The following is an 18,501-nucleotide window of genomic DNA, read 5'->3' as shown; positions in this document are numbered from 1 at the left end:
ACTCAAAATGAGAACTGCAACGTGTTTTTTCGTCTCGCTACAAAGTACCAACTAAGGCCAGTACCTTCATATGATTGATGTTAGTACATGTCTCGCGAATACCGATAGCTATCATATTTGCAATTTCAATATTTTTGGCATATTGCAACTTATTGTGATGTTTTGGAGAAGCCTTAATAAGATTACAAATATATTTTAATTTTGAAAAAGATATCCAAATACAACTCTTCTTTTCTGTAGCCGTTACCAACACCAATTGAAGCATATGTGCAAAACAAATGTACATAATATGCTTGAAGAGAATCTGTCAGAAAAAAGAGCTTGCAATCCATTCCATAAGCCACACATATTGCAATCCATTCCATAAGCCACACATATTGCTAGCTCAACAGTATCATTGACCCCGAATATCTTTGATATGCAACTTATGTCGTTCCAGCACATTACATATTTTAAGTGTTATCGCAGTTGTGTCAGCAAATCGTAGAAAATCAAAGAAATGCTTTATTAATAACCCTTCACGATCAACATATCTCGACACAATAACCATCTGTTTTTTGTCTAATATGTCTTTAGCCTCATCAACCAAAAGACAGTTTTGCAGTTCCAACCTCCTCACGTATTTTCTTTCTCACTCTCTCGATAAGAATATGCGAAATATCTTTTTGAATATTTAGTGATGTATATTTGCATTTTTTTGGTGTTTTTTTTAATTATAAAACCATGTTATTAATGTTAACATTCATTTTTCTCATAAGTTTTATTATCTCTATAATATTACCTTGATTTTTGAAAGATGAAGATTCATCGCGTCCTTCTAATGCATGTCCTTGCAAACAAAGTCAACAAATATTTTCAATTTTGGTTGTAAGCTTCAATTTGTGCATTCATCACATCGATATATCACTTACATTCATCAAAACTCCCATAGATTTCACGACCTTGTTACATAGTGAGTTGTGATTCTCGTTTATTAAAACTGAAAAAGTTGGGAGAATAATGGGTTCAACCGACATTTTAATTATCCAAGTGGCATAAAAGTTTAATCTTTCTGAAAATCTTTTTGACATCTATACAACTATTAAATGAATTGACAACCTACTCATTAGTCTCTTTATTGATAGCATCATTGCATAATAACAAGACGAAAAGAAACGTGAGGTTTGTAATTTACCAAGAACCCACCAAAAATGAAAAATCAGGAAAAAAAAAACCCCGCACAACACAGACAGACTGGACAAAGATGTGGTTCTCTGCGCCACCGCAAGCCTTCATCAAGGTCAAATCCTCTGCCGCGCAAGCCCTTCTCAACTCCAAGCCCCTTGCTTCCAACAGTGCTGCTATCGTCTTCTTGGTTGAAAATACTTTTAGTGAGTTGGGTTAATAAATATAATTATTTTGTGAGTATAAACACTCAACGCGTGCATAATGATACTCGTATGAATAAATTTTATACTAGCTTAATCGCGAGAGCAGGCACGAGTATGTAAAATAACCCTTGTCTATGTTACGTTGGCTAATTAATAATTATAATAATGGTACTTTGTCTATTAATCAAAAGTCATCTACGATTAAAAGCCTTCAATAGTTAGTGATTTAATGCAAAATTAGGGATTGAGTTAGGCAGTAGTACAAGTAGGCCAGTAGCACATCCTTTTCCCTTGACCAGATACATGCATTCACTCACACGCAGACAGCTTTTAAAAATTATTAGTTTTCCATCATATAATATTTAANTGCTCCAATATTCACATGATGATTGGTGGCGGCCGTGACAATACTTACATGCAAAATATAATATATTAGTCGTTGTACTAAAAATTATAGTCGATATTATCGAAAATTTTAATCTTTTGAATAGTATGTTTGGACTGTTATCTAACATAGATAATTATTGTTTTAAAACAAAACAGCACAAGGGAGAGTGACTATGAACCAAAATTTCCTTAGCCACTTGTAAGAAATTATACGAGTTCTCCATAAGTTCGAAATGGACATGTGTTGTCCTTTCGATACTACAAAGTGATTATCGGAAGGAATCATATCTCAATAACTTGGATGGAAATCTCAACGATGGGCAAAAATAAATAAATTGTATTTTCGGTTTGAAATGTTCACACATTTCTTAATATTTGGTGATGGTATAAGTTTATTTATGGTTTTGGTTCTATAATTTGTATTTTCTTTACAATTTTAGTCATTTTAATTGAAGACTGGAGTGATACCATAAAATAATGATATGATATCAAAAATAACGCGTCATAAAAATTGCTAAGGTGGGGCAGAAATTCCCGACGTGTCTAATGTTACGTCAGCAACTCAAGCGAAATACTAAAACTGAAAAATATACAAATTAGTATACTGAAACGGTAAATTAGTCGATAACCATGTAAATTACGAGACAAAATATCTATATACCTCTTACCGAATCAAACCATGTCTTATTATATTAAAATGACAATTAATAGATATTTTGTGAGACAAATTTGTTTATATTTAAAATAATAAATTCTTTTTATATATATATATCTAAAATAAAAAAAATCCGTGTCACACATGATAATAAACCACATCAGACAGCTGGTTCGATCCAACAACCGGCTGCCGACCCCCAACTGTGGCATTTGCCATTGGCTTTTTTATGGGGACCCCACCACCCTTCACCACTCTCCACTTATATTAATATTAATTTAATATTAATTAAATATATAAGAGAGAATACAAGAAATGGGTCCTTTCTTCTTCAACTTGTCTTCTTCACCTCTTCTTTCTTTACATAAATTCAACCCAAATATCCCGATTCCAGACTTGTTCTTCCTCTTTCTGTTTTACGCATAGAAGATAGGTACACAGATACCCAACACACACAGATAGGTGTGTTAATGTAAAGATACACACATAGGTGAGCTTGATTCTGGTGTTTTATCTACTTTTTTTTTCTGAGAAAAAAATGCCAGCTTGGTGGGATAAAATATCCGGAAGGAGCAAGGATTCAGAAACCAGGCCTGAGATTTCGTCTTCAGAGGGTTCATCACTGAAAAGTTTGAAGAAAAAGGGGAAAGAAAATGGAAACAACAGAGACAGTAAAGCCCGGAGCTTTGACGAGGTTCTTGTGTTGAAACAATCGAGAAATTCTCCGAGAAGTAGTCGGGAATTCTCCCCTGTAGGAGGAGGGGGTTCGGGGTTTTCGGGTTTTGATTCGGCTTCATCTTTGGAGAGGGGGCACCCTTTGCCTAGGCCTTTGGAATCACCGACAGAGCATCCGGGCCATGGTGTCGGCTTGGTGAACGGGTCGGGCTCTGCTTCCAGTGTTAGTTCATCTGGGTCGTCCGATGATCCGGCTCATCTTGCTGATATGGCTGGTTTAAGGTTTGTTGGATTTTCAGCTGAAGATTTTAGATTTTATTCTTGTTTCTTGATGAATGAAATCTTACTCTTGGATAAGTTTAATGGTTGGATCTAAATTGATTCTTGGATTTTTGCAATCGAGATTGAAAATTTTGATTCGTTTTGCTCATGGGTCAATCTTTTCTTGATTCGTTTCATAGTTTATTGGATATCTTTTTAATTTAGGATGTTTGTAAAATGTTTAATTCAATCAGTGTTGGGGTTGTTTTTATTGTGTTCTCTCTGATTTTGTGTCCATCCATCCTATACTTGAGCCGTTGACTTATTGTGAAGAGTAAACTAGAAACTCCAAGAATCAGATATCACAACAGTATTATCCCTATCATTGTGGTAAATTTATGCAATAAATTACATCATTATCTGTTTACGGTTCGGTTGTGTCTCAATTAATTCCTGTTTTACTTGCAGAGGGAGTGGGGAGAACAAAGTGCTAAGCCCATTGTCACGGAGCCCAGGTCGAGGATCGCGGTGTACCAACGCTGTCACATCGCATCTTCATGCTCGAATTAATGGTATTAACTTGGACACGACAAATGGTAAACTAGAAGATGTAAAAGGCGAGTGCCACAGGTTGCCTCTTCCACCTGGTAGTGCTCCTGTTAGCCCTTCTGCGTTACCTACTCCCCCAAGAAGTCCTGGGATACCCGAAAGCTCGGGTAGTAGTTCGTCAAAATGGAGGAAAGGGAGGCTTCTTGGAAGAGGCACTTTTGGTCATGTTTACCTCGGGTTTAATAGGTAACAGAGATTCTAATATCGTTAGCATATGCACGAATTTGGGAAAAAATGGTCATTTATTACTATATTTTATAGCTTTCATTATGTACACCTTTTGGCCTATTTGTATTATCTTGTATTGTCTAATTTTGCAGTGAGAACGGGCAAATGTGCGCGATAAAAGAAGTTAGGGTCGTTTCAGATGATCAATCATCAAAAGAGAGCCTCAGGCAACTGAATCAGGTACTCTTGAATATTTCTTACTTTCGTGCATATAATTCAAAGGCTTTTAACTGATTGTTTTCTTTATGAAATATTTGATTATTACAACAGGAGATAACCTTGCTTAGTCAGCTTTCCCATCCAAACGTCGTTCAGTACTATGGAAGTGATCTGGTGAGAGTCAAATATTATTTTATTATTCAATCTAATATTGACATTCAGCCTCATGCACCTTGTAACAATGTCCCTTTGTTCTTGCAGAACGAAGAAAGGTTATCTGTTTATTTGGAGTATGTTTCGGGTGGTTCGATCCACAAATTATTGCAAGAATATGGAGCTTTTGGGGAACCTGTTATTCAAAATTACACCAGGCAGATTCTCTCTGGCCTTTCTTACTTACATGGAAAAAATACAGTTCACAGGTGATACCCGATGCCCTCCCCTGGTGCTAAGATTATTTGTTTTGCATGAAATATTGTTTGGGTGTTTTGTTTTTCTTTTTTCTCCAATTTGGTGTTTCATTTTTCTTTTTTTCTTTTTCCAATTCGGTCTCTTCTCTGCAGGGATATAAAAGGCGCAAATATTTTAGTGGATCCCAATGGTGAAATTAAGCTCGCCGATTTTGGCATGGCAAAGCATGTATGTATCTGCTTTCAAGTTGTCATTATTTACTTGTCTGTCAGATGAAATCAGACACATTATGATTAATGACTTTTTTCGAAGTAAATAGTTATCTAAACATAGAACATTACATGAAATCAAACTGATTTCTTGAATTTTTTGGGTCGAAAACTGATTTATGATTGACAGAATACGTGAAGTAGACGTGATAATTATCGCACTAGTAAAATGTTACAATGGTGATTGGAGTAATATTTTGGCCTTCTTTTTTTTTTTTACAAATCAATGGTTAGTCTGAATAAAATCTTGGTATTTACTTTCGTCTTGCACTCTAATGCAGATAACTGCCTGTTCGTCGATGTTATCCTTCAAAGGCAGCCCTTACTGGATGGCCCCTGAGGTCTCTCTCTCTCTCTCTATGTGTGTGTGTGTGTGTGTGTGTGTTGATAGATAGATAGATTTTATTCTGTGTGCTATTTTTCTAATGAAGCACATGCTATTGCCTATCAGGTTGTGATGAATACAAATGGTTACAGCCTTCCAGTGGACATTTGGAGCTTAGGATGCACGGTTCTTGAAATGGCAACATCAAAACCACCCTGGAGCCAATATGAAGGGGTTCGTATTTTAGATTCACGCTATTGATTCCAAAGATTGACTTGTAGCATTGAAAGTACTGGAGTTAATAGTGTTCTGAATTTATTATCCGACAGGTAGCTGCTATATTCAAGATTGGAAATAGTAGAGACGCTCCAGAGATTCCCGATCACTTATCTCCTGATCTGAAAGGTTTTATAAGGCTATGTTTGCAGCGTGAACCATCTGCGAGACCTACTGCATCTCAGCTACTCTGTCACCCTTTTGTTAAAAACCAAACTACACAAAGAGCAACCAATGCCAATATAACCCGAGAAGCATTTCCTCGTGCCTTTGATGGAAGCCGCACTCCGGTAAATTTCCATTTTGTCGACTTCATTGCTTCTAGAAAAGGTAGTTAGAAACCAGACAAATTTCATGGTTTTTTTTATTAACTCCTCTTTTTCTTACAGACGGCCCAAGAACTTCAGTCCAGCAGAAACAACAATTCTTTGGACAGAGACGACACATTGAGATTCGCAGTGCCGAGAACCTTGATAAGTCCGAGGTACTCAATTTAAATCTTGAACAAGTTGCCATTTATATATACATATCCAGGATCGGGAAAGAAGGGGCGACATGTTACTGGATTTGTTCTCCACTGTGCATGTTACTGAATTACTCTAGTCGTGAATTATTTCTATTTGTTATTTCTTCAGGGAGAATGCACGAACCATAACATCATTGCCGGTCTCTCCCACCTCGAGCCCATTACGACGAGATGCAACTGCGTATAGAAACACTTTCCTTTCTCCACCACACCCTTCTTATACGGTTGGTCAAAACAATCATAATTATAGCGAACACTCTGTCTTTCCGTTCAGACAACCCAACTCGAGAAGCACCCTGGATCCATTTCTCGAAGTCCCTCAATTTAGAGCTATAACTTCATCTAGATCCCCTGCAAGAACCATGCCGTAGAATTTTAAAATGTTACGAAGAATCTTTTCACCTGGAAAACTCATTTCCACGTTTCGTCAAAGCTCATGAGAGTTGTTTTGTGGCCATGAAAAATCCGGCAGGACAGGTTACGGTTTCGTCTTATTTTGTAATCACCGGATTTCTTGATGCTCCCCTGTAAATAGAATATAGATTTACTCTTGTCTGCTGTTTGAATGTAGATCATATGCTAATTAGTCATAAAAATTATTGCGGAAGAATGTTACTTTCTCATCCTTGGATTGAAGCATGAAGTCTTTTATGTTCGATCGTGTCATTCACCCTGAAGTTTGGCCTAATATATAGATAACTCTGCACTCTGAAAATTTTCAAAGAACAAAATCCTCTGGCTACTCTAACTGATACAATGTCCTACTACATATACACAAATATATATGCTACAATTCCTCAATTTTTTTTATTTTTTTTATAGTTTACTATATAAGTATATAACGCGTGCATTAAAATGTTTGATGAAAATGTGTTTTTATTTGAGTAGGTCTCATGTGAGACCGTCTCACGGATCTTAATCTGTGAGACGGGTCAACCTTACTTATACTCACAATAAAAAGTAATATTCTTAGCATAAAAAGTAATACTTTTTCATGGATGACTCAAATAACAGATCCGTTTTACAAAAACGACCCATGAGATCGTCTCAAACAAGTTTTTGTTTTTTTATTTATCGTTTTCCAAAGCCTCCAATATCCAAATAACAACTAGGGATCGTCAGGATTGACGCAAGACATGAAGTACTCAAATCAAGCCGAACCTATGCATAGAATAATTTTTTTGATAGAAATTATGATATTTGATATCAAGCTTGATCGGACATTCTACGATTAATATACTCTGATCTCTTTTGCCTAGAAATGCATGGGACTCGAAAGTATAGCTCAGACTCGAAACAACGAAATAATAAACAAATTTGGTTTACAACATTTACTTCTTTACAAAATGTTCATAGGCTTGCTATTGAACCACAATTAAATGCTTTTAAAAAAATAGCTTCGTACTAAAATTCGTCGTTTTTTAAGAAAAGTTGACGTGAAAATGAAATTTTTCATCAAATAGTTAGTTAATATGAACTTGGATAGTCAGTAACATCTAGTAGAAGAGTAATTTTTGAAAAGGGAGTGGGAGTTTGGTTCTTTTCTACTTATTCAAGTCTTTCAACGATGAAAAGTGAAGTTACAGTGATGTAGATATACATACGAATCAGTCTGATCAAGTAAATTAAAATTACAATGATCATTCGAGCATAAAATATTTGATATAGTTTATAATTAAAGTTTTATGACGGAGTTCTTTTTATTTTATAAAAAATTATAGCTATTGATAAACATAAAATATGAAATATCGGTTGTTTTATTAATAGAGACAATTAATACATTATTCAATTAGGCATATATTTGAATCTGTTTTCTCTGTTTTAAATCATATACTATCTCATCTTCGAACGTGCATTATGTTATTAATTAGTTCTAAAAGTTAACTAATATTTATTTTGATTTAAAAAAAACTAATATTTATTTTTTTTTGAAAAAATCTAATATTTAATTTTGATATCTAAATAATTTTATTTTTATTTTTAAAGAAAACTCGAATAAATAAAAATTTATTCAAAAGGTCTAATCAGGTACCCAGCTAGTGGAAGTGTTGATACCATGGAAAACGAATCGAGGAATCCACTTCCCGGTGGATACCCCAATCCCACCGCTGCCGTCGCGGTGGATGTCGGCAACTCATCTTCGAGAAGACCTGGACGGGTCGAATAGCCCACCATCGAGGGTTCGCTCGGCCTGTCCCATGATGAATCTTTGACTTACGCCCGAAGATTCTTCAAGTGGTGGTTTTTCTGCCTCCCGTTCCTCTGGGCCGTTAATTGCTTCTACTTCTGGCCAGTCCTTCACCAGACACATTCTCGTCATTCGGACCCCCTTCTCCGTCACTGTAAGTTCTTATTTTCAACGATTTTGAGGCAGCATTTTGCTTGTTTTAGATATATTTAGAAATGTTATTCATTGTTTGAAACAATCTTGAGTTACTTGCCTACACTCTGGTTCTATAAAGGATGAATTTTTACTTCATTGACGTCCTGCCTAGCGCTTAGCTAGTTTTCTTGGATGTTACAGGTGATTCACCCCCTAGATTGTGAGCTTTGTAATCCTCCTTTTCCGTTGTGTTCTTTTGGTCTTGGCCCCGTTTTTACAACGAACAGATTCGTACGTGACAGAATTATTCAAAAAATGACGGCTTCTCGCATTATATAACTTTGCACAAACTTAAACTTTATGGACCATGCTAATTGAATTTTAATGAAGGATCTGCTGAAAAATAGTGTTACAGTCCTAAGTTTAAGCCTCAATGCTTGGAGTACGATTTAGGTTTATTGCCTAGGAATTGGAGAATAGCTAGTGGCGTATAAAATAGTTGGTTTTTTGATGGGCTTACTGCATTTTGGCCATTCCAACCCTTTTGATAAGATAATAAAAAATTAGAAGTACTAATATTTGGGGTTTTGGAACACAAAATGCTCTGATATTTGTGAAGTTCTTTCAGGTTGTCATTGAGAGCTATACCTTAAATCTGTAACCTTTGACTTATCTTTCCAATCGTTCGAATGTAAAAATGTCTCGTGCTGGATTCATAAACATACTTTTGCCTGTGAGGATTTGTATAACTTGAAAAGTAAACAATCCTTCATCTGAGAAAAGATACTTCTTGTATACTGTTGACAAAATCCAGAGAAGAATGAAATGGACTACCAATTATTACCTCAAGGCTGTACAAAAAGAGCTGCCTATCCTTTTTGTGTCGTCTGTGTCTGATGTTAAAGATATACATTTGAACATCATCCATATTATATTCATTTTCTGTGAGGCACCTCATTTTTTGCTTCACTGGCACACAGCTGTCACATTACTAGTAAAAATGCAATTTCCTTGTGATTGATTACCTGGCCTGGAGTGAATTTTTCACGTGGAAAGTGTAAAATTATCCTCCCCATTATCATCATGGATCTGGTAAAGGAACGGCAAGAGTTTTCTGTTATGAGCTCGTGCAAATGACTGTGTTATAGGGCGATTGAGTGCTTAATCATTTAAATCCGAAATGTTTTTGTTTTTATTTGACTTTCTTCCCCACGATGTTAATGATGGGCGAGGCTTGTTTGAGAAAACCCCAAAGCTCGTGTAACAAATGAATTTGTGAATAAATTTTCTGATGCTCTTTCATTCATCATTCAATCATATAAATACAAGTGCTGCCATTATTATTGATACAAATTGAACCTATGAATTAATCGTGCTAATAATCAAGAATGCTTCTGATCTGCCTATGATTACTTCAATAAGAGATAATCCTTTATTTTTAGTAACACTAATGAAGATTTTTTTTTCTTCTAAAATTAAGTTGCTTCTTTTTCTATTTAAACTTCCCATGTGTGCCTCTCTTGTAGATAATATCTTCCTTGTTTGCAAATCCGAGATATGTGCTGGGCTGGTTGTGGGCTGGATTACTCATTACATATTGCTTGATTGGTTCAGCTGACGTGGCAGTACTCTTCTTGCTTGTGACATTTTCCTCTAATGTTCGGCTACTGAATCGTTGTACTCTATGAAAAAGTTTTCATTACAGTTTCTGTTGGTGCAGTTTTATATTTTATGTAGTGCTTTTTTTTTTTGTGATAAACATATGTTGTATCGTGAGAGTGTATGGGATCGTGAAAATGATGCCAACTTTGAGTTCTTATCCCAAAGTGAATATTTATCTGAAAACAAATTATGTATAAGACCTCAAAATGTACAAAAACCTATGAAGGCGGTGGATCATTAAGACAGTTAAATTGCTCTGTTTTTTGTGATAGGAACTTGGATCTTGGAGTGACATGGATGTTTGTAAAGTGATTTAGAAGCTTATTATCTTCATGATTTTAGAGATTAACCCCAAATATATATGAACTGAAAGCTTTAAAAAGGTACAAGTTATGTCTATGACTTATATTACTAATGTAGATTCAGCTGAGTAACAAATATAGAGATAGAATAACAGCTACATAAAAAAAGTAAAAAAATCATATCTTCTAAGTTCTGATTATGGCAATTAACTTACGCCAAAGAACTAGTGAAATGATTTTCAAAATAATCGGGATGAAACAATTGAACAACAATGTTTACACTAAAGCTTCTTAAATAAGTCATAGAATCCCTCACTCACTATCAATTTGACATTACCAAATTGCTCAATGTTTGGCAATAACTTCTTGTTAACATCCCAATCACTTTTTCACTTGATAATGTTGTAGAAAATTGTTCAACGACTGTTGAATGATTGACAATCTATTTTTCACCTATACAAGATGAAAATATTTCTTGTTTTATTTCAGAAATGTATAAATCCCTTCAATTTATATGAACATTTACTTGGCATCACTAATAGATCAGGTTTGCAGACTGTCAAATATATACCAGTGATCCACAAGCAAATACTTATTCTTAGGATCCACCACCTGTATGTGGTCTAGTCGTCAATTAATCTTTGGCACTGGTTTGGTGAACATCAGTGTAAACATGAGGCGGTATGCAAGACTTCTTAATTTCCAAATATTGCTGTGTAAGGCATCATAAGTAGTTGTTTTCTATTTGTTCTACGAAATGACATTGTATGCTCTTGTTTTTCCACAAGGTTTCACCTATTGAGACACAACTTGTAGTGTTGAACTGGCCTTGGCAACTTACTAATAATATTTTCCATTCGATGTGAGAAAGTAATGTCCTACCAAATTCGTGATGAGACAAATTCAGAGAAATAGAGAAGAAAATTCATTGATGTTTGGGGGTTGACTATTTAATGGAATGAAAAATGAAGTTAAGTAAACAAAAATTACAGTAACGACATTGTATCTGGTTTAGATAAATCTGTTATTACTCTAAAATAAATATGGTTAATTGTTGTTCTAAAAAAACCTGGTTAATTGTTCAGTTTTCAGCTGGTCATTTTCTTTTTTGGAGTTGCATTTATTCACTAAACTGGCATATTGTTTAATTTTGATAAATCTATGTTCCTTCTTTCTATTTTCTACGTGGGCGTCCTCAAGATGTCCCTGGATAACTGGAAATGCCAAAAGAGGTAACACGATTAAAGACTCTCAATATGATTAATAGCTTACGGTGCTGTGTATTTTTGTACTCAGCTATCTTAGAAAACTATATGTTTTCATCCTCACCCACTTTTGTTGGTATATATGTCTGGCACAGTTGGCACAGCCCTTGATCTAGTGGCTTGCATATCTGGGTGGTCTACTGGTCTTCTCAAATTTGAATAATGTGCCAATTACTATCAGAGAAGTTCCTCAAACTCTCTCCACTCTTTTTAGAAAGATGAAAATAGCATCATTTCGACTATTCACATGTATCAACTTACAATTATGATTACGAGGGAAAAACACCGTTTTAATTTAATTTCACATTACTTTTTAGTATTGCTTTAGCAAATATTCTCTTTGCATGTCTTTCTCATTATGTACTTAACCTTGTATTGACACGTGGAAAAGAGATATCGAGGGCGTTGGACTAATTTATTGTTCCAATAAATGTGTTTACGTTACGCCTTGAGTTTGGTGAATTAGGTGACAGATTCGGTCAATGTAATCAAATCGACAAAATCAGTTTCACTTTCATAATCTGATTCAAATTAATAAAATTTCACCTACCATACATCCATGATAGTTGTTTCTGTACCTATTTATATCTCGGTGCGGGCTGCTTAGTGGGAGAACCCATGGGATAAGAGCTCGATAATCTATGAATTTCTGGCAATGGAGGACTCTAAAACAGGGAATGGGGGAAACAAAAAGAAGTTTACATGCAGCAAATTTCATTGGAAGCCTGAGGAAGATATACTGCTGACAACACTTGTCCAAAGGTTTGGTCCAAATAATTGGGAGCTTATAGCGAAACACTTCCCAGGAAGAACAGGTATCCATATCCATTCTTTATTTCACCACATATGATTGGATTTTTCCCATCTGTTCCAATTTCTTAACTAAAATCGCGGCTTCTCTATTTTATTTTAATTGCAGGGAAGAGTTGTCGCTTAAGGTGGGTGAATCAATTGGATCCCCAAATTAATAAGACGCCGTTTAGTGTAGAGGAGAAGCGAAAGGTTCTTGAACTTCATCAATGCTATGGAAACAAATGGGCAATTATTTCTAAGCATTTTTGTCGTCGAACAGATAATCAAGTGAAGAATCAGTACCATGTACTTATCGGCAGTCGGACGTTCAGAGCCACTAGCCCACCTTCTGGTGACAACCCTGAAGACACTCCTAAAGATGAATCTATGAATTTGTCTCAGTTTGAGAATGTATCAACAATGGCATTTGGATCTCAAGTTTCAAATATTTCTTATAACAGAGATAACAACAGTGGCTTTGATCCATGTTCTGATGTCATACCTTATAGGGTTGAGGTGCCGTTTATTGACAGTGGACGTTCTGTTTATGGCAAGAATGAAATGTGGTATGCTGCAAGTGGCTCGGATCCGGGCTTGATTGGTCCTCATTCTTTTGATAACGCTAATCTAGGATACATCGGTACCGATCAGAACACAATCTGGGACGATGCGATGAATTCTGATGTTAGCTATACTGAACTCTTGAATCTTCCTTTAGTGAGTCCTCCCCAGCAAGGATGTGTCAAAGATCATAACTTCATAGACTTTTTTGGACTTGAAAAGCCTTGATGAAGTCGCTTTCGTACTTTCTTTTTATGATTTTGTGTGTGTTGTTTTTACATTGAAGTGAGTACATCAGGAAATGTCATCCTGTTTAAGTTTGTGCTTTGAGTCAGTCTGTTGTTGATTTGGGTCTGTTGAGTTAATAAAAGTGTTTCCTTTTCCCTATTTCTGTCTTGGCATCTATCTGGGTTTTTAAACTTGCACACAAGTAAATTTTGCTCGATTCCCAAATTGCAAGATGCTAGATTATCGTCTGCCTGCGGAGGCCGATTAAAGACTAGTAGGCAAGGTCTTAAATCGCAAGTCCCTATACTGTGTAATGACTTGGGATTGAACCAGATTGGATGCACCTTGTCCGCTGTTCTTTAACCGGACCACACTGGCAACTCCATCTGTTGAGGCATTTCTTGCCAAAATGATGGCACTATAATTCATAGGAAGACATAATTTAGCATTGGAAGTTTCTTTCACAAAGACAAGATTGTCTTCAAATGCAGCCGCGAGGAAAATTTATGATGCGACATTCATTAACTCAACCCGTAGTTTTAATTGGATAATACAAAAATACCACAAATGGATTCTCACTGCATAGAAGTCGATTTACTTTCATCAAATCTAAGAAATTTAAACGTATCTATGATGTAAACACCAAAGTTCCCATTATGCTGAAAATATTGCCAAACAAATTAGGAGGAATGTGTCATAACTTATAGACCACTTGATGCAAGGCTAGTTTGAGTTGGCCAAAGTCCCAAGAAAGAAGGGGAAAGAGGTGAATAAACCCGCGAGACGAGAAAGAAGAGATTTTACTCAATAGAATTCAAGAATATATTTCGCTTGTTTGTAACCATTTCATACAACCAAGTGACTATATTTTTGTATCTATATATCTTCTATTTCGATTGAACTACAAAATCCTTTAGCCTTTTTGGCGGCCGTTTATCTTCTTTCCTTGTACTTCTACACTCGTCATGTGTATCAGACTATGTTTCTGTTAAAATAAATATTGTGAAATATCCAAATCCAAAGACAATGAGATCGAGGAAAAGGGTATTAGTCATAATCTCGTGAACAACAATCATGGTACTGTAGTGGATGCAGAATATGAAGTTTAGTATTCCGAGCTTCCGGTACATATTTCTTATCAATCATCGTGGAAACGACTATATAATTTCATTAATTAAACTCCAAATTATGAACATAAATTAATGATGAATTTAAAAAATTATAATTTTCTAAAAAAAACTTCTAAATTTTATGTTTAAAAAGTTAAATAGATATCTTTCTTGTTGATTGAAAAAGAGATTTTCAATCTCTCGGCAGATTTTATATTTAATTTTTTTATTAAATAAAAGATAATAAATAACAAAATAAAATTTTCAGATTTTGAAGATCCAAAAACCGAAATTTACGCCAAAATTTTGTATTTATCGATTTTCTTTTGTTTAGGATTTCTCAACGCATACAAAATATAATCTCTAAAAATTTATATTTCTAAAATCTTATTCTATTAATATCTTTTAGATATCAAATAATATATAATATATATTCTCTATATATTAAAGATATTATTAATATTTTTTGGATATCATCATAATAATCCAAATCATAATTTAAATTTAATTAATATTTCAAAATCAATTATATTTTTATCAAAACTCTTGAAGTTATGAAAATAATTTTCCATCTTCACATATAGAAATTACATTTTATCTCTTCATTAATTGGAAGACGTAATGGGGACCATTTGTTTATGAGAAATTATAATAAAATAGATAAATAATTAAACTCTTTAATTAATTCATCTAATTTATTAATTTCATAATTACTCCATCATAGAATTGCATTATTCTTCATTTTAGAATATCTTATTCTACGAAAAGAGTAGTGCATTGATATAATCATTATATATGAATTAATTCTTCATATATAATTTGTAATTGAAGCTAGAAATTTTTTGTTTACCTCTCCATTTATTTCTTATAATCATTTATCATCAATTTACTAGTAAGTGATTCAACTTATAATCTAATAAATAATTAGTTAGGTCCTACCATCAGTTCCATAATCAACAAAAGATATAATCGTATTTTACTTCCCACAAGAAGGAATGTATTTTATGTCTGTGAATTCATATGCCCAGTTAATCATTTCAAATGTAAATCTAAAATGCAAGTGTTGAGAATGTAAAATTTTAAACTTTAAACAAATAAATTAAGAATCACATATATGAAATTTACATGTTTTCACGTGTTTCTTTTATATAATTTACTTTTAGTAAAGAATGTCATTATGATTTTTTGGTACATTGACTCTCAATGCATCGATATATTAATAATAATTATTTAATTAAAACTTTACTATAATATTTTTTTAAATGTTCAAAAAATAATTAAAAGTTTTAATCAAAATTTTCATCTAATAAATGATTTTTTAAAAAATATTTATTTATTCTTTAAATTTTAGATATACAAATAATATATGAATTTTTAATATTTTTCCTATTTTTTTTATTAGTAACAGTTCCACTCAATCAATATATCAAATACAATGATAAATAATTCAATTTGATGACATGATTGTTATCTTTATTCGAATATGATCTCAAATGATAGATATATAAAAAATATAATGATTAAATATATTCAATATCAATAATTTTAATTAATTATCTAAACGATCATACTTACTTATTTTAATATTATGTGTATTGCATGAGTGATATACTAATTAATAATAGAGTGTGTCTCATGTGAGACCGTCTCACGGATCTTCATCTGTGAGACCGGTCAACCCTACCCATATTCACAATAAAAAGTAATACTATTAGCATAAAAAGTAATACTTTTTCATGGATGACCCAAATAAGAGATCTGTCTCACAAATACGACCCGTGAGACCGTCTCATACAAGTTTTTGCCTTAATAATAATAATAATAAAGATAGGAAAATAAATTTTTTGTTTTACTAACATTGGCTATTTGGTTTCGTTCTCCCAAGTTTTAAAATTTTGGTTTTAGTACACTAACTTTGGTTTTTTTAGTTTACAATCCAATATCGTTGGAGTGCTTGCGTTGCACTGAAAAATACTAACGTGATATCATAAATTGCTTATTTGTCCTATGTCATATAAAAAATTGAATAAAAATAGTCAAAAATGAAAAATTACTGTACCAAAATAAAATTTTGAAAACTTAATGAACCAAAACTCGAAATCGAATAAATCTGTTTTCCCATTTCATTATTTGGTGGTCGATTTAATTCGATCGATTATGAATTTATGTATTAGTCGGTAGATTTTTTAATACTAAAAACGAGATCCATATAATAACCAATTGTGCTAAATTCGTGCGCAAAAACATAATTATTTAACAACAAACAAAACATAGAACTATAAAAGTAAATTATTCAGAGCAATCCATTTAATCAAAAAAAAAATATTATGCAATAATTTATGAATTATCTCTTTATATCTCGTTGAAATATTAAATATATGATTATGTAAGCTCTATCTTACGTATTTTTTCATCATCTATTTTTAACTAATTACTACATTAATAATTATTAGATTTCACAAGAAAATTTCTTTAAATATAACAAGCAACGCACACCCGAAAAACTAGTTAATATTAATATTAAGTGTATGTATTTTGTGAGACGTTTTCATGAATTTATAACGGGGTCGATCCGATCCATATTTGAAATAAAAAATAATATTTTTAATATAAAAATTAATACTTTTTCACGGGTCGGAAGATCAAGTCAGATTGAGATCATTATCACAAAATTAACTTGAGATAAGATTTTTTGTGTAATATTAAACCCACATTAATATTAATATATATAAAAAAAGAGGATAATTGATGCAACATATAGAATTCTACCATGACAACAATTACTTCGAAGCGATAAAATCCTAATAGGATTCTTCTATACAATGTTATTATAGATACACGTACATATATATATGTAATGTTTTGTTCTACAAACCGCAGCCTTCATCTTCTCTCTTTCCCTACTTAATCATTAAACTTCCTTAAGAAAGCAATACAATTTTCGATGGCGCCTCCAGTTTTCGCATCCGAGACGGGCGGCGATTCCTTTCCGGCAAAGTTGACTTACCAAGTCGTCCTTTGTTCCATCATAGCAGCCTTCGGAGGTCTTATGTTTGGCTATGATATTGGCATATCAGGTGTGGAACCATGATTTTACGTAACTCTTAATGTAAATTTCTTATTTGTTTCAAAGAAATCAAATCAAAATCACAAATCCCACCTAGATTTTTCGTTCATGAATCCAACTTTCAAGAACGGAATTCAAATATATGACGTTTACAATATTCCTTTTCTTGCTATGATTTTCTTCAAGATCCTGAAACTATATATATATAAATCCTGCAATCTTTATATTTTCTTTAAATCTTGATAATAATATTCCGTAAACAAATTTATGTAAATAACGTGAAATAATATTACACGAATCAATGTCATGCAGGAGGAGTAACGTCCATGGATAGCTTCTTGCTGAAATTCTTCCCCGTCGTGTACGAAAAGAAGCACAGAGCAAAAGAAGATAACTACTGCAAATATGACAATCAGATGCTCCAACTCTTCACATCGTCACTGTACTTAGCAGCGGTGGTGTGCAGCTTCTTCGCGTCGTTTTGCTGCAAAAAGTTCGGGCGGAAGCGCACCATGCAGATGGCTGCGTTCTTCTTTTTTGTCGGAGTAGTCCTCAACGCTGCCGCCGTCAATATCCCTATGCTCATCGCTGGTCGTCTTTGTCTAGGCGCTGGAGTTGGGTTTGGAAATCAGGTATAATATTCTTATATTTTATAAATAGAAACAATAGTTTTACGTCCAATTTATTTAAAATATGGTGGTATAGAATATACATTAATATTTGTTGTATTTATTGAATGTGATAAAATATATATATATTGAAGTTTTACTTCCAATTTATTTAAAATATGGTGGTATAGAATATACATTAATATTTGTTGTATTTATTGAATGTGATAAAATATATATATATTGAGATATAAAGTAATTGAATTAGAAGTAATTGTCTTCGATTTGATAGAATTATGATCCTAGCAAGCAGAGGATGCAGCTGCTTGAAAGCTTTAAAAAGAAATCATGGTCGAAAATAGAGGATTAAAATTTTTATTTTTCTACTTTTTTTGTAAAATAATTTTTACAAAGCTCTAATCTTTATTTCCAT

At 33.4% G+C, this 18,501-nt stretch overlaps 3 protein-coding genes across 7 annotated transcripts in view; all 3 read left to right on the top strand.

Moving 5' to 3' along the window:
* The first annotated feature begins 2,711 nt into the window (after positions 1-2,711).
* Positions 2,712-6,774, top strand: LOC140976310 (mitogen-activated protein kinase kinase kinase 3-like). Of its 2 annotated transcripts, none has more exons than XM_073440382.1 (11): positions 2,712-3,369; positions 3,817-4,143; positions 4,278-4,365; positions 4,456-4,518; positions 4,606-4,766; positions 4,908-4,983; positions 5,306-5,387; positions 5,420-5,583; positions 5,679-5,915; positions 6,015-6,109; positions 6,261-6,774. In XM_073440382.1, exons 1-11 carry the CDS (start codon positions 2,951-2,953, stop codon positions 6,520-6,522), a joined length of 1,974 nt encoding a protein of 657 aa, XP_073296483.1. In that variant the 5' UTR covers positions 2,712-2,950; the 3' UTR covers positions 6,523-6,774. The 2 variants fall into 2 exon arrangements, with proteins under 2 accessions (XP_073296483.1, XP_073296484.1); XM_073440383.1 differs by having other exon boundaries at positions 2,714-3,369; positions 5,306-5,365; positions 5,476-5,583.
* Positions 6,775-8,164: 1,390 nt separating this feature from the next.
* On the top strand, positions 8,165-13,459 carry LOC140976309 (uncharacterized). Of its 4 annotated transcripts, none has more exons than XM_073440379.1 (3): positions 8,165-8,493; positions 10,986-12,518; positions 12,623-13,459. In XM_073440379.1, exons 2-3 carry the CDS (start codon positions 12,359-12,361, stop codon positions 13,282-13,284), a joined length of 822 nt encoding a protein of 273 aa, XP_073296480.1. In that variant the 5' UTR covers positions 8,165-8,493; positions 10,986-12,358; the 3' UTR covers positions 13,285-13,459. The 4 variants fall into 4 exon arrangements, with proteins under 4 accessions (XP_073296480.1, XP_073296479.1, XP_073296482.1 ...); XM_073440378.1 differs by having other exon boundaries at positions 10,001-12,518; XM_073440381.1 differs by having other exon boundaries at positions 8,165-11,670; positions 11,808-12,518.
* Positions 13,460-17,748: 4,289 nt separating this feature from the next.
* Positions 17,749-18,501, top strand: part of LOC140976308 (sugar transport protein 8-like) — a 2,296-nt gene continuing 1,543 nt past the window's right edge. Inside the window, exon 1 of the mRNA XM_073440377.1 lies at positions 17,749-18,092. Within this exon, the coding sequence (XP_073296478.1) occupies positions 17,787-18,092 (306 nt within the window). The 5' untranslated portion in view covers positions 17,749-17,786. The remainder of the gene's footprint in view (positions 18,093-18,501) is intronic.

The sequence above is a fragment of the Primulina huaijiensis genome, chromosome 5 (assembly GCF_012295235.1).
Source record: "Primulina huaijiensis isolate GDHJ02 chromosome 5, ASM1229523v2, whole genome shotgun sequence".
NCBI classification, from domain to species: Eukaryota; Viridiplantae; Streptophyta; class Magnoliopsida; order Lamiales; family Gesneriaceae; genus Primulina; species Primulina huaijiensis.
This window is presented reverse-complemented; position numbering and strand designations above follow the sequence as displayed.